Source organism: Melospiza georgiana, chromosome 10 (genome assembly GCF_028018845.1).
Source record: "Melospiza georgiana isolate bMelGeo1 chromosome 10, bMelGeo1.pri, whole genome shotgun sequence".
Lineage (NCBI taxonomy): Eukaryota > Metazoa > Chordata > Aves > Passeriformes > Passerellidae > Melospiza > Melospiza georgiana.
In genome coordinates this window covers 11,156,013-11,171,656 of record NC_080439.1, presented here as the reverse complement: position 1 = coordinate 11,171,656, position 15,644 = coordinate 11,156,013, and the positions used below count along the sequence as shown (strand labels likewise).

At 45.5% G+C, this 15,644-nt stretch overlaps 1 protein-coding gene across 1 annotated transcript in view; it reads right to left on the bottom strand.

The window, feature by feature from the left end:
* Positions 1–635: 635 nt before the first annotated feature.
* The window catches only part of CCDC50 (coiled-coil domain containing 50), a 41,406-nt gene continuing 26,397 nt past the window's right edge, over positions 636–15,644 (bottom strand). Inside the window, exons 5-11 of the mRNA XM_058031136.1 lie at positions 15,360–15,468; positions 9,637–9,743; positions 9,001–9,045; positions 8,364–8,468; positions 7,365–7,444; positions 6,286–6,377; positions 636–5,289 (exon numbers count right to left, since the gene is read on the bottom strand). Of these exons, the coding sequence (XP_057887119.1) occupies positions 5,270–5,289; positions 6,286–6,377; positions 7,365–7,444; positions 8,364–8,468; positions 9,001–9,045; positions 9,637–9,743; positions 15,360–15,468 (558 nt within the window). The 3' untranslated portion in view covers positions 636–5,269. The remainder of the gene's footprint in view (positions 5,290–6,285; positions 6,378–7,364; positions 7,445–8,363; positions 8,469–9,000; positions 9,046–9,636; positions 9,744–15,359; positions 15,469–15,644) is intronic.

Genomic DNA, 15,644 nt, shown 5'->3' with positions numbered 1-15,644 from the left:
TAAATGAGACAACTGCAGTTATTTATCTGAGGCAATTAACTATATTGCAGTGCACAGATGCAGCTGGAGACAGACCATGGAGTCTACTTAGAGTGAACACTGATACAGTGGAACTTGTTTCCCATGAAGTAGAAAATACTCAATGTGCCACTGTCCTCTCTGGGACTCTCCTGAAGAGCCCAAACTGCCCAGCTGAGCCTTGCCCTGTGCTACTGATGGGAAAGAGGTGGCTGGTAATATCTCCAGCCCAGGAACAGAGGCTTGGGCAGCTCCTGAACGTGATATCCATGTCCCACTGCCAGTCCTGGGCAGGGCAGTCCAAGTGGCACCTGTGTGCAGCACAGCCAGTCCCTCCCCAGCAGCGCTGCACAGCCACAGATGTGCTGGAGTGCAGCAAACTGGGATCTCTGCAGGTTTGTGCCTGTCCTCTGCAACAAAAAGAGGACAAGCTACACCAATGGTGTGCTCCATGCAAGGGATATGTCCCATTCCCACCTCCCAAAGCAGCTGCAATACCAGGCCCTGAACACCGTGGGAGGGTGGGGCAAACCCAAGTGTGCACTGGCCGGGGACAGATAAAGAGCAAAGCTCAGCCACCACCACCCTGCTGGGCATTCCTGCCTGGCACAGGGCAGCCCTGAGCCCAGGCACCCACCAGGCTGTGCTGGGAGCTGTGCCCCAGTTCCTGCTGCATCCCACACAGCCCTGCAGTGCCAGTGCTGCCAGGAGGGACAGCAGGAGCCACCTGCAAACACAGGAGATTGCTCTCCGAAGGAAACAGTTTCATGGACTGGCTGTGCTCAGTTACAAGAGTGTAAACTAAGTAGGGGAATCCTCACACTGTCTCCAAGTGCTCCCCTTTATACATATATAAATTAGCAATCCACAGTTAGTTTGCATACAGGATAATATGAATTAAAATAAAAACCTTGATAATAAAAATATATAATATACACATTGATGAACAGCAATAAACTGAATAAAAACACTAGAATGTAACAGTGGCTGTAATTTGGCACAAAATAAACAAACAGACATCTAGCATTGTAAAAATAACAATCCATTTTTTTCCATAAGTAGAGAATGTTATCAATCCTGATTCAAATCCTGATAGATGGGAATGCAGAGATATAAAAATACTGTACATACAAGATCCCTTTTATAGAGAGAGAAGCAGACTGCAGCATCTGGAACTTCTATCCTTCTTCCCCAAGAGGAGAAATTCAATGATGAGAATTCATCTATCCCTTAACAGCTGATATTTCCTCACCCCACCAAGTTCAAACTCATGAAGTTCTTTAAAAAAAGATGAAATCAACCTGTTGGATCTATCCCTGTGACGAGAACTGCTTCTTGCTGCAGGAATCTGCACAGTCCCCATTAAGACAGAGTTTCATAGCAAGGTGACTCAGGTCAGCCTGCTGAAGACATCGAGCATCCCTGCGTGTAAGGCACGATCCCGCCAGGTCACCGACCTCTCTTCTGCAGACCATTGTGCTTTGGACAGAGGTGAGGAGGTGGGGAGAACTCTTGCTGCTGAGATGAGCTTGCTAGGAAGGTCAGGAAGTGCCAGGATTTCAAGGAGGTGAATTTTCCACGTGGCGCTGGATGCCTTGTTAATGCACAGAGTCAGAAAGGGATGCAGGACCCAAGCAACCTGGGCAGGGCTCCCAGCAAGGGCTCCAACATGCTACTAAATCCAGAGCAAACCCATAGGCAAAGCTACTGAAACTTGGCAAGAGTAAACAAGTAAAAAAACCAAGGTACATAAACATTTTTCTGTCATAGAAAAGAAATATTGCTGAGTGGTTTTTTAAAGGTTAAGTTTCATTGTGCCTGTTTCCCAGAACACACGTCCAAGGTGCTGTTTTTGCATCTCACCTACACAAGCTGCATCTTCTTGATTCTCAGCAGAACTGTGGCTGCTGACCCCAAGGAAAGTGGCTCTTTGTTCATCCATAATCTCAGCTCTTGTTGACTTCAGTGGGACCATGGAAACCCTTTCCAAAAGTGGTCACTAAAGATGCAAGTCCCGTTGCAACCTCTGCCTCAGGAGGTCTCTAACCTGCATGGCTGCATGAGGACCCCAACCTGCATGAGATGAACAACTTATCCCATTCACTGCCTGCTTTCCTCAGCTGCCATTCCTAGCATTTCTCTCCCTTTTCTAGCAAAGCCTTAGGAACCCCCTTTTCACAAGGACTATGGAGTAATAAAACAGGAGAAACACAAGGAACAGCAAATGAATAAAGGCAGGCAGAAAGAAAAAAGGATGAGGACTAAGGGAGGATACAGAGCAAAACAGCCCATAAAGCATTCAGCACTCCTCAAAGGCATCCAGAAGGCAGCAATTGCTCCTGGGATCCTTCTCTTGGGCTCTTGTCTCTTGGTGTCTTGGCCAGAGAGCTTGACTGGCCACTAAGGAGAGTTTACAGCTCCACAGAGGAGGCACTGAGGTGTTCTTCAGACTACCCAGCTTCCAAACTAAATTTATCAGAGTTTTCCCTCACATTTCTACTCACTACCACTGACACCAACAACTTGGATACTCCCAAGCATCCCTCCTGAATTAATAGGTTCTTCAAATGTCACAGAGCTCATGACTTCTCTGACTAGGTTAAGACAAAAGCTACACCAGCCAACTGCAGTGCAAGAAAGTCCATCACAGCCAGATACAGAGCCCATGGAGGGCTGAATTCCTAGCTGGTGATTTCCCCATGCCTTCTGCAGAGAATCACCAGTTTTCTGCAAGCAAGTACAAAGCTCAACCTCTTTTTGATTTGGCAGGACTTTTCTCCATCCAATTTTCACAAGTGCACCAGGTGGTACAAGCAGCAGTGCCTGGACTAGGGTGTTTGTAGGAAGTATTAATTCTTACAAACCCACCAGGCATCCATTTCACAACAGTAATTACTCTGATGGCAATGAAAGAAAAAAGCCCACAGGAAAAAAAAAATGACATTTTCAGCAGTAGAAATTTTGACTGTTACATGAAATACAAAAATAAATCCATACAAAATAAAAACCTTGGTAGATGAGGTTGCCACACTGGGCCAAGTTATCAAATAAAAAAGAAAAAAATAGCATCTATGTTGTTTTTTTTCTGAATCCTTTTAAAGAACATGAACACTTCTGAATGGACAGAGATAGAATGAGAAGTGGGAAGAAGGAAAGGACAGTAAAATCCAGCTGCTGACTGGGATATTTCCTGAGAAGCAGCAGCAAGCAAGACCTTGCAAGTCACTTAGGAGCCCATGCAGGCAGGTGAGCCACAGTGTGGAAGCAAGGGATGCAGGTAGCAGGATTATGCCCATACACAAAGTCCTACATGGCAAGGTTTTAGGTTAGGGTACCCCTGGAGCAGGGATCCATTGGGGTTATGTGGTTCTTCACAGGTACTGAACTGCTGCCAATGGGCCAGTGGGAGTAGGAGATGGAAGTCTTTGAGTTACTGGTCAAGGCAAGACATGGCCTTGTTATGTGGTATTAAACCTGCCCTGCAACTTATGTGAAAAAGGAGTTGCCCTGTCTTCCCAGTGATTTGGCCCAGTAATTATCCTGACTAAGAACAGCCAAGGTTACAGCCTTACAGCTGCCTTGGGGCATGAACTGTGCACTAGAGGAACAGCAGACAGCCAGGCTCTCTTCCTATTTCCTAGAGGTGCTCCCTCCCCACAAAACTCCAGAGAGATGCCAAGGCCCCTTTCCCAGGCAGATCAGTGGTGAGGACAAGTTTCCTGCCTTAGACACAGGGGTCTCCCCTCCTCTGCAGAGGCAGAGCCAACAGAGAGAGTAACGAGACAGACTTGGTGCTGGCACTAAGGCCGGGCTGCAGGGGCAAGGCAGCCAAGCTCTCTGCCATGAACTGGGCTGGCCCATGGATAACCAGCCTGCCCTGGCTGAACACACTCTAAGACAGTGTCCAGATCTTCAGCTTTCTAGTTTAAAAATACACCTGAAAATAATGGCGAAAAAATTATTTAAAAGACTAAAGAATTTAAATGAGAGGCGGCCAGAGGGAAAGCCAACTTTTTGTGCAACAGAAAAATTGTTTTCAAAGAGTGGAGGGAAAACAAGCCAGGACGGAATCACTGCATGGGAAAATATATACAGACAGCAAACCTGCAGACCCTGCTGTGCTCTAGACAGCAATGATTTTTTTATTCCTGACTGGAGCTGGATGGAGCAGTGGAGAGGAAAAGCAGTCAGCACAGACATTGTGTGGACTGATCAGCACTCTGTGTCTGGCTCAGGCTGCCTGTTAACTGTAGATTTTGATGCTCAATGCCCACATGGCCCTCTCTCCAGCAGCCCCATGTTTACAAGACATATCCAAGTTCAGAAACAAGTTACTCTACTCAAGTGCATCAGCAACTGAGCTAAGAGTTACATGAGATCTGACTTGGCTTTAATGAAATTCCTTGGCTTTTACCACACTGAAGCTCAAAGCAGGTGACCACAGAGGTCCCTTCAGACACAGATCTGTTTGTATGAGTTTTCCCAAACCACAGTTCACAGCTTCTTGAACTCCCTGGCAAATCCTAAGTCATGCACGCAAGGTCTAACTTCAGTTGGAATTGTATTTCCTTTTAACTGTTCTATCTTATATCCTAGAGCTAAATGCCTATATACACTCTATTCAGAATGTTGGAAACCCTAGAAAGAAATACAGCAGTTTAAAAATTCTGTTTCATAGGCTATTTCTGCCTCACCAGTCTCAGGGTTTGGCTTTTGCTGGTATATGTTTGACAAGGCTCTCTCCTTCCTGCAAGTTCATATGACTGTCAGGTTGGCTCAGCTGTCCTATCCAACACAGGAAGAAACCCAATTCCTCTTATAGCTCTCTTTGCTAAGTTATCCTCATGTAAAAAGGACTTGTACTTCTGATGTTCTGCTGCATTGCCATAACCCAAGTCATTTCTTCAATTTTCCTCCATTGTACATGCATCTCAATTTGTCCTATTCATCAGAGCTCCAGCCAAACTTAAAAATAAAAAGAAAGCCTCAAAAGAATGTATGAGGGAGCTGTTGGGCCAGATGGTTGATTGGCACAGCTCAGTGGCAGCTAGATTATACTGCACTGTTCAAGTCATCACAGATGAGTAAGAAATTGAAACAAACAATTTTCCTTAATATGACAAGACTTAAAGAGATGATCCTGGGAGTGGAGGGTGGGCCTCCCATCAGGTCAGGGATGAAGAAAGTTGCCTGGCAATTCCAGTAATGTTTGCTACAGAAGAGTCAGTACCAAAGCAAAGGCTAGCACAGTTTACTGCTTCCTACGGGAACCTGGAAAACAAAACACAAAGGAAACAGTCTGTGAGACTAAACCCTGGTGAAAAAATTATTGCCTGCAGACATATTTTACCTGGCCTGCCCTACTGTCCATCTGTCTGACTTCTAGGGTACTAGTCAAGTCAAAGGCCAAAATGGGAGCTATATGTTACATGACTGAAGCAAAGGAAGGACAGATCCACGAGACAGGCAGACATGTGCATTTCTTCTAGGGTGTGAATGGTGCTGCAGCCCTATTGCACAGTCTCACTAAAGCAAACACACCCTATAAAGTGCCATCAACTTTCCAGCTTGCTTGATGAAGACACAACCCAAGTTTACCAAACTAAATTTTGGAAAGGAAAGCATCCACATTTAAGTCTCACTAGTGGAGCTGGAAGAAATCTGAGACTGAGTTAAACTCAGACTGCCCCCTTCCTTCCCCAGAGGCTCTACAGATAACTCAGACAATGGGCATTCAGATTTAAAACAACTGCAGGGGCAACCCTATCCACACTGCTCTGTGCCAAGTGATTTCAGGAAACAAACCAACAAAGCAGTGCTGAGGTGCTACAGGAATAAAACTAGCCTGCTCTCAGGACAAGTTTCTGTCTGATCATCCCATCTGCTCACCAGAAAGGTGAGGCTCTGTCTTGTATTGGATTGTTTGAGAACAGTGAGTCACCTAAAATCCATCATAATGTTGTCTTCCTGACACTTCTTTGTCATTTGCTACCTAGATTTACAGTCATTCATCATTAAGAGATCAGAGAAGACATACAGACAGCACCTTGACAAATTCCAGGCAAATCAATTCAGTTTTTCAGTCTCACAGCCTGCAACATGCTCAGCAAGTCCAACCCAAACACTGCCCAGCATCACCTGCCTGCTGCGGCATTATTCCTCTTCTTTATTTGCATCACTTCCCATCACTCTGTCCCCTGCAGGCTCCTTGTGTGAGGAAAAGAGCTGACAACAACCCAAGTGCTGGGCAGCCCAGGCAGACCCTACCTTTAGGAGAGTGCTCAGGTCTGGGGTGGTGGCGCAAGGGGCTGGGCTGGCTCGTGTAATACCGAGAGTGTTCATCGAGGAGAGGCTGTGACCTGCCAAGCACAGAGTCAAAGGAGTGTTGGGAAATAACTCAAAGTCACAATAGTGCAGCAAGAGCAACATCTCAGCTGTCTGGCCTGTTACTGTCAGTTTGATGCAAACCTTGCCTGGCCCAGACCTTCCACCTGCAGAACAGCTCCTCACTGCTTCTGCAGTGAGAAAAGCAGAGTATGTGCTGCTTGCCATGGACCTTTCATTTAATAATGGTTTCAGCTATCAGGAAATAGTTTCCATTATGAAGTTTATTGCAAACTTTACTCAAAAGGGCAGTGTTTTAAAGTGGTTAATGCTTGCAGTTTTACCCCCAGAGTACTTTAATATGATCTCTCTCAATCTCCACCTGCAGCTCCATTTATTATTTCTTTTGCAAGTTCAACAAGAATTTTTAGGTTCGTTTCTGGAATGGAAATCAAAGCCACTGGGGCCACTTTCAGGGTTTAGTACCTCATGAAGAGAATTAAGCCAGAGTATCAAGGGATTCAGAAGCAGCACTGGGCTACAGCATGTTCCCAGTTTGGGATGAGACACCCCAAAGCACAGTGCCCTTGCTTGCAGGGTGGTGTTCAAATGCAGCAGTGGGAGCTGTGCACAGGGCTCAACTGGGAGCAAGGACCAAGGGAGCAGCTGTGCAAATGCATGGTGATTACGCCTTCCTGCCCAGAGATGACATTTAGTTTCACATCCCCAGAAGCTGTTTAACCCTCTCAATGTTTCTCTGCCATTTAACAAATGTCACTGCACAAGCTCATCAATCTCTGTCAGCACTGGGCACAGGGACCAAGATGGACAAGTGCCACGAGCACAGTGAGTGACGCACGTCACCAACACCTCATGAGCTCCGTGCCCCTTATCGCCCTGCTCTCCACTGAGTGCCCTCTGGGGTGGGTCAGGTTGGTGATCCCACACCTCCTCCCTAGGACTCAGCTTCTCAGCAACTTCCCAACTGTACTCCCCATTCTTGCCAGCCAGTTCAAGCTCACCTTGAAGGCCTGTCACTTCTGTGTCGCTGAGTTTCAGGCCCTTCTCTTGACCTTGAGCGCGTGGACTCACTTGCATCAGGCTGATGGGAAGAAGGGAAATCAGCTCGTCTGTGTGCCTTGCTAGGCACCAGCCAGGACACTGGGACTGCCACAAATCCACACAGCCCTTTTGTTCTTGGTTTACACACAAAATTAACTACAGCTAGACATGAAAATGGCAATGAGCATCAGGACTCATTCTCAGTAAAAACCCAGCCTTGCCAAGCCAAACTCAATTTCTGTGCTAAAACGTGACAGCAGTAAGGGACAGTTCTGAAGCTGGGCTGAACACAGTCTGGGTGTAGTGATAGTGCACAAGGCTGGGCTGAGCAGGAAGGACCAGCTGCAGGCAGCTGTGCTCCTGCAACCACTGAAACTCAGGAAGGAGGCTGAAAACACCAGAGCTACCTCCATCTGGCCCCAAGATTAACACCACATCCCCTTTAGCACCTCAGCAGTGCTGACCATAAAATTTGTTTCCTATCCCCTTCCATGCTGGCCAGCCAAGTCTCTCTGGTGTTACTCCTACCACAACCAGGCATGCTAAACTCAGAACTTTCATTACACAGCCAGTTATGAGGCAGAGTGACAACTGAAGCAGCTGCATTGCCCTTACACAAACAGAACCAACTACTGCTTTTAAAGCCACAGTCAGGATTTCAGCAAAGGGAAGGTCCTGCACCAGGGACTGACAGTGCTTCAGGGAGGCCACAAGGTGCTGTGACATCCAGTGCCATCCTCCAAGGCCAGAGCCCCAAGGACTACCTTGCTTGAGGCTGAAGCCAAAAGCATCTAAGCAAGGAGGTGGCTCCAAAAGGCTTGGGAAGCAGCTGAGTAACAGACAGCAAGACCCTTCAGATGCATCACCACCTTTTGCTCCCACCATACACTCACCTCCCTCTGAAAATAGGAAAAATGTTATAGCACCTTATCTGTGGTGCCTCCTGAAGCCTGCCATACCTTCCAATCTTGATCATGCCTCCTCCTTTCAAAGGAAGACTTTTCTCTTTCTTTCTCTTTTCTTAAAGCCTTTTTCTCCTCAGCCATCAAGAGACGAGCAATTTCCTAGAAAGGAAACACAGGCTCTGTCAGACAATTTTACTGCTCTTGTGAGTTTGAATAACTCAAAACTTTCCCATGGACAGCTGCTGAATGGGAAGGGTACAAATCCAGGATTTCATCCATCTGTGATCGGAAATCAAGGGACAGGGCAAAATTAAGACTGGCAGCATGCAGCATGTCCAATAGCTGATTTACCAGAACTGCATTTGCAGAACATTTCTGCCCTCTATCCCTTCTCCTTAAGGGAGTCAGTGGTTCTTCTCACAACATCTTGGATAGTCCCCCTTGGGTTTTAGTTACAAGAAATGCTCTTACAGAACCATGAACTTCCTGCCTTTGTCATGGTTGCAACAGGCAGTGCAACTCTCTGCTTGGCCAGCCCATACACAAAACCCACCTGGGAGAAATTCCCACTAGAGCCTCAGGCTTCCCCTACAAGGAAAGAAATTAACAACTAGAGGGTCAGAGAAAACAAGGGCTGTTTAGCAGCTTCTGCAAGTAAAGGAATTCCACAAGTATTTGACTTGTTTCTCACCTCATCTTGGGCTACTTGAGCTGCCTTCTGATCTGCTTCATTAGCCTGGAGGGGGGGAGAAAAGTGGGGAAGGAAAATCAGAGACAAAAAATTACCATCTCTGAATTAATCATACTCATCAACCTACTGGGCAGGGCAAGTATGTGCCCTTACAAATACACCATCATCCTCTCCAAATACACTTAGCTACCCTCATACTTACCTCATAACCCAACTCCAATCTGCCATTTCAACTTTTCAGCTGAATTTTGCCATCATGTATCTGCCTGGCCACACCACAATGCATTTCCCACTCTGCTGCCTTCTCTCTTAAAGACAGGCAACGGCCTGTCTCCTTGTGAGCTGCTTACACTGACTACATGCCATCTTCACCTGCCTGGAAACATCCATTTAATATCACTTTGCTTCAGCACTTCAATTTTGGGGTGTTTATTTCAAAAAGTAGGGCTTATTAGTTGGAAGCCAGCTGTCACTCCATATTTGTGTGTATGGAAGACAAAGGTAATTAGCAGAAGGCACAGGAGCAAGACCTTAGGTCTTACAGTCACTCTTATACATTAAAGGTTGACAAAGCAAAGTTGTCTGTGCTGGTTGCCTTAGTTCCTTTGACTTGAGCAATGCACCCTCTCTACTTACCAGGAGCTCTTCCTCCTGCAGCTTCCGAGCAATCTCTGCATCAGACAGCTCCTGTTCCATGCGGGGGCCATCGTACAGGCCTTGTGTCCTCCCCCTCAAATTAGTGCCTGCAGAATTGAGAGAAAACAATCAACTCAACCATTCTCCAAATCCTTTGGGAAGGAGATTCCCACCATCTCCTCAGCCACCTCCAAACCCCCACTCAAGAGAACCAGAGATCATCACAGTGTACCTCCCACACCCTGTCTCAGACAGCAAATGCAACTCCAGGGCAGAACAGGCCATGTCCCTATGGCGACAGCAGTGCTAGCAAAGGAATTATAACTTGTCACTCTCTGACAAACTTGTGACTCTCTGTATCTGATACAGATACAGTGGCAAAACTGGGCAGCAGAGAGCAGCCCAACATTTGATATGAGCACAGCAGAGTCTGAACACACTGCTGAAGCAGCATGGGCTCCAAGGGTTACCCAGGACAGGCTCACATGAGTTTTCAGACAATTTCTTCCTTGGCATGACCAATGAATTTTAAAATTCAATGAGAAAACAGAAAAGTAAGCATTTTTAAAGTTCATATAATGTTCAGTTCTTGTTTTAAGTATAGAGTTGCATTATTTCAAAGCTAAACCTTCTATTTCTCTAAGGAAAGTGTATCATGAGGAAGAAGAATAACTGTCCCAATGTCTTTAAAAGTAGAATGATGGGTCTGGATCTTTAAAGCCAAGAGCTTGTTGAGCAAGAACTACACAGGTACACATTTCCCAGAAAATTCCACTTGCACAGAATTTGGCAAGAATCTTGCAAATAGAACCCAGTCGGATGCCCAGTGCCACTAGTGAACTTTGCCCAAAATTAATTAAGTTGCAGCAGGGTTTTCAACAAGAAGTGGATGAAAATTGCTGGGTTTTTTCGTGCTTAAGCAAAGTGTGCTCACTACAGTCCTGCATCTCAACTCCACAAAATACAACCATAACCTAACATTCAGGGGTTTGTTCCCTTTTTTCTCCTCTACAAGGAGGCCACTGCACAAAATGTATTTTAAAAACAAAAGCTGGGTGTTGGCTGGAGTTTTCTGGGGGGTCTTTCTTTGGGGATGGTGTGGTGGTTTTTTTTGGTGGGGGGAAGAAATTTGTTTTCTTAAACAAAAGGATACCAAGGGCACCACCTCCAACAATGCCTTCTTACTCATCCTCTCCAATGCCATGGAACATCAGGATATAGAGCAAGAACATTAATGGACAAGAAGAATCCTGCTAAATCAGGAAGAAACCCGGGCAAGATTCCCTGTGTACACATTGCAGGTAGATAGTGGAGAGAAGCATCTTCAAGGAAGCCAAACATGTCTCAGACACCAGTATGGGGCACACAAAGGTCATCCCCACACACAGGCACACCTTCCCCATCACTCGGTTACCTGGGTCTCGCTGGCTGTCTCCAACCTTCCCCTGGCTCACAGCATGAGGGGAGGGGGAGTGTCTCCTGTGTCCTGCCCTTTTGTAGGCTCTTGCCTCACCCCTCCTATGGTCATCTCTAGATTCAGCATCATAGAGCTTTTCATCCCGTGCCATCCTGTGTGATGAGTGGCCCTGGTGGTGAGATCTGTGTTTCTCAGGGTGCTGTCTGCCACCCCGATGCCAGGTCTCCTGCTCTGCCTCCAGTTCCATCTCAAGGAGAGGAAGGTGCTTTTCTCTGTCTTTCCTTGGTAGCTTTTTGCTGTGCTGTGCTTCCTCTCTGAGTCCATGCTCCAAGTCCAGGTCGGGACTGAGAAGTCTCCTCTCCTTCTCCCTGTCAGCTCTCCTCCTCTCCTGTGGCTCCCAGCTGTTGCTGTGATCATAGGCACGGTGCTCAGTCTCTCTTTCCAGGTCAAGGCTGAGATGTCTCCTGGACCTTCCCTGGCTGGTTGTCTTCTGCTCCTGCTGCTGGCCGTTTCTGGCCTCTCTCAGCTGAGGAGACCTTCCACGGCCCTCTGAGCTGGAGTGCCCGCGTGTGGGGGCACGGCTGGGCAAAGGTGAGGGGGGTCCTCGGTGCTCTCTCTGCTCACGCCTGCCCCTGCCATGCCTGTGTGCTCTGGGAGCTTCAGAAATCTGCTCTCTGGGCTCACCCCAGGGCTGCTCTGAGCAATGGGGGGACAAACAAGGAGGGGGTTAGTGGTGCAGGGGTTAATGGAGGTTCAAGGCCAGACTCACAGCAGGGAGAGGAAGGAGCTTGATACAAGGTGCTGAAAATGCAGGCAAAGCATGATGAAAGAAAGAGTAATAACAGAGACAGATAAAGCTGGCAGGGTGCAAGAGAAGACACAGGAAATGGCAGCCTGGCTAGCAGGGCAGCACAGGAGGCAACAAGGTTGGAACAGAAAGCACAGGTCCAATGCAAAAGTGTCTGAGCACTTCCTAGACAAGGACAAGTCAATACAGAGACAAATGACTTTTAATGATGCCACTGGGGCTGAAAAACTGCCAAGAGAGCAGCTCATCTCCTGATGACACATCACTGCTGCAGGTCCTGAAACCACCTGGGGAAGATTGGCAAAGAAGGGCACAAGATGCAGGAAAAGTTGGGAGACAATGAGGAGCATAAGGCCAGGAGGGGCCAAGCAGAGTGGTCAGGTTGGACCCTGGTTTATAAGCACAGGTGAGCCTTGCCCTGGCTTCAAGCACAAGGTTTTTCATAAGAAAAACCTAACTGGGGGAAAAGACCCACATAAAGCAGAAAAGAAGTAAACAGGTAGGATAGAAGGTTTTTTTCCCTTTAAAAGCAAGAACAGGATAGCTGCAGCATCCAAACATCCTCCACCACAGACTGTCACATATCTTTTGCAGACCCACAAGTTCAGGGCCTGCACTTATTCATTGTCCACAAAGAAGTTTCAGCTCTGAATGCAAAGGCAGTTATGGACAGAAATTTTAGGGCAGATTAAGACTTCAGAAAACCCAGGCTCCTGACCTCAGCATTGCAGCTAGAAAAGCTGCTTACTTGGCATTTTGGCGGGATTGTTTCCTCTCTGCTTTCCAGAAAGCAGGTAGAATTTTTCTCTGCTTTTAGTTTCAGTAATAAACCTGAAACAGCTACGAGGATGCAGCAATCTGCCTGCATACAATTTACTAATTGATTTATTTTTTCAACTAACCTATTTGCTAAGAAAAATCATTGCACAGAGTGAACTGTTATCTCTCTACAGCAGCTTTTCAAAATAAAAAAAAAAAATGCCTAGAAGCAGAGATTGATCTGAAACAGAACTACACACACAACCCCCACCAGAAAAACCCTGCAGCAGCAGACTTTCCTCAACTGTCCAGAGTTTGTTTTACAGTATCTCAAAATATTTTAAATAAATTTCACTGCACATGAATTGCATTTTTTAATGAATAGCTCTGTCTCACAATCTATCTAGATTTCAGAGGGAGAAAAACAAACCTTACACCAAAACTGAATGTTCCCTTCGAGTCATTCTATTCAGAAAAAACTTCTTCAGAGCCAGCAAAAATAGAGCCTACAGAAAATCCACCTTCAAAACAAGTCTGTGTGACTTTTATCCAGAACAGGTGTTTTTTTAAAAGTCCAAGAACTGTAACAGGAACTGCTGTGGTCACTCTTTAACTGGTTGGGTTTTTTCTGTTCAGTTTTAGATCATAAATATGATTTACAGAAAGCAAATAACCAATCAACCAATCCAAGTGACTTACTGAACAACAGAGACCAGAGCCTGAAAGCCAGAGTCAGTTTTTGAACAACAGTCACTAGGATCAAAAAATTAATTCAATTTTGTCATTGAGGAAAGCTCAATAAATACAACAGCAGAGAGCAGGAAAACACAAAAGAGCAAAGCCTGGCTGTGCTGGGAAAGGATTGCTGCAGGTAACACAACCATGCCAGACAAGCCAAGCAGATAATTTGCTTTTGGGGTATCTCAGGGTGATTAATTCATCAACAGGTGCTGGTTCCTCTGGCACCTTCCATGGGGGCCATGTAAACACTCCACAGACCCTGGTGTTACTCTCTGAGGCAGCAAGTGACTGAGTGAATACAAAAATGTTTTTCATGGCACAGGCACTGCTGGGAGGAACTCTGCCTTTTCTCGTGTTTATTTTTCCACTTTTAAAGAGCTCAGGTTGCTTTGGAGCAATAGGCCTCATCTGTGGATAAATTTTACCTCAGTCTCAAGCAATAAGAAAAAAACTACAAAAACACACTCCACCCTCACCAAAAAAAGAGAAAACTTTAACAAAGCAAGGGCTTTTTATTTGTTTCAATTCACAACTAATGAGGACAATACAAACCAAGGCTGCAGAAGCCTAATCAAATGGTGCTCAAGTAATTAAGAGTTCCCAGAACAACAAGCTAGATGATCCAGGCATGAAATCCACTCCAGTCCTTTATAGCTTTTAAAGAGCACAGATCAAGAGCAGCACTGCAATGACTGGCCAGGCAAACACCTCCTGCCTCACCTTCAAAATTATGGATTATTGCAGGAAGAAAACAGATCCACAAGATATCCTACCCTTCAAGTCCAAACCACAGTCTTAACTTCAGAAGTCACAGGCTTTGTCAGCTGATTTGTTAAAAAAATACATCCTGTCCTACCATCTCTGCATGCACACTTCTGCCTATGTTGTATTTTTTCAGACTTCTCCCACTTAATTCTGAAAACCTGAGGAGTGGCTTGGCTGTAGGACTCCAAGATCAATTTTTCCCAGCTTTGTACATGTAGAAGGACTTGCGATCATGAAGTTTCCACTTGGTTACTGTTTTGCACTTTTGAACTTTGTGCTTTGTACTCTCTTGGCTATCTTTGAACTTCTTCCAAATTGAAACTAAAATACTTCGTGTAAGTTCAAATAAAGGACTTTAAACTGCCAATGGCATTGATGTTAAAATGAGAAATGAGGTTTGATCTTCATCTTCACAATCTGTTAATCAAAAGCAACCCATCTTCCCCACCACATTTTTGAAGAAAGAACACAGGAACCACCACCAGCGCATAGCAAAGCCATCCCCAGATTGCTCCATAATTAAATACACCCTGATTCTCTCTTCCCAGCTTAAAGAAGGTCTGTAATCAATCACAGAAGCTGACCAAAAGGAAGCAATAGAGCACTGTGGATCAAATAATTTCCACACTGTACAGTCCCAGATGATCACAGCAGAGACATTCTGTAGAGATGACCTTGTTCTTCAGTAAGTCATTCAAGGCAGTTGTGCTAGTTTTACAGCTTGGGTACATACCTGCAAGGAGCTATTTTTGAAACATCTCCATGAACCAGCATTTATTCCTTCATGTAGCCGTGCCAGCATCACAAATGAGCACATGGAACTGTCTCTCTTCAAATGCAAGCATGGAATTTCACCAGCATTTCTCCCCCACACCCCTGGTGTCACACAGCAGTTACTACCTTATCAGCCACTGTCTTTTTCCACAAGCACTTCTAAAACATGCATGTGTGGCTGTACTTGCACAGTCACAAACCACATTACGTATCCCTGTCATTTAGGCCACTTTCAAGGACAATAAAAACTATTCAATTGTCTCCTCTGCCTTTTTTTTTTTTTAACTAAATACTTCCTGATTAAAAAATAATCTGATTTTGACGCCATAAACTGATGTAATGCTACAGTGCTAAATGCAGGTCTGTAGCATAAAGTTGAGTCTGAGGGATAAAGAGTTGTCAGACCACCAGGTCCACCTACACTGCCATGATCCTGGCTTTTATCTTGCAGAAACATACCTCCATTTTGTGCATAATAGCTCTCTTCATAGCCTGTGTGTCCCTGGGACTCTGGGTAGTGCTTCTTGTGCTTTTTTTCTTCCTGCTGTTGTAGGAGACGGGCAATATCCTGCAGAGATGGAAGAAAACAGATATTAAATCACCACTAAAAAGTGTCTCCACATTATTTTGATCAAATTCTTTATTCAATTATTAAAATCCTTACAAAAAAAAAAATTAACTTTTCAGACACAACAACAGTTACTCAAATTCAACCCCTGGACTGGATGAAGCTTTCAAATTAAT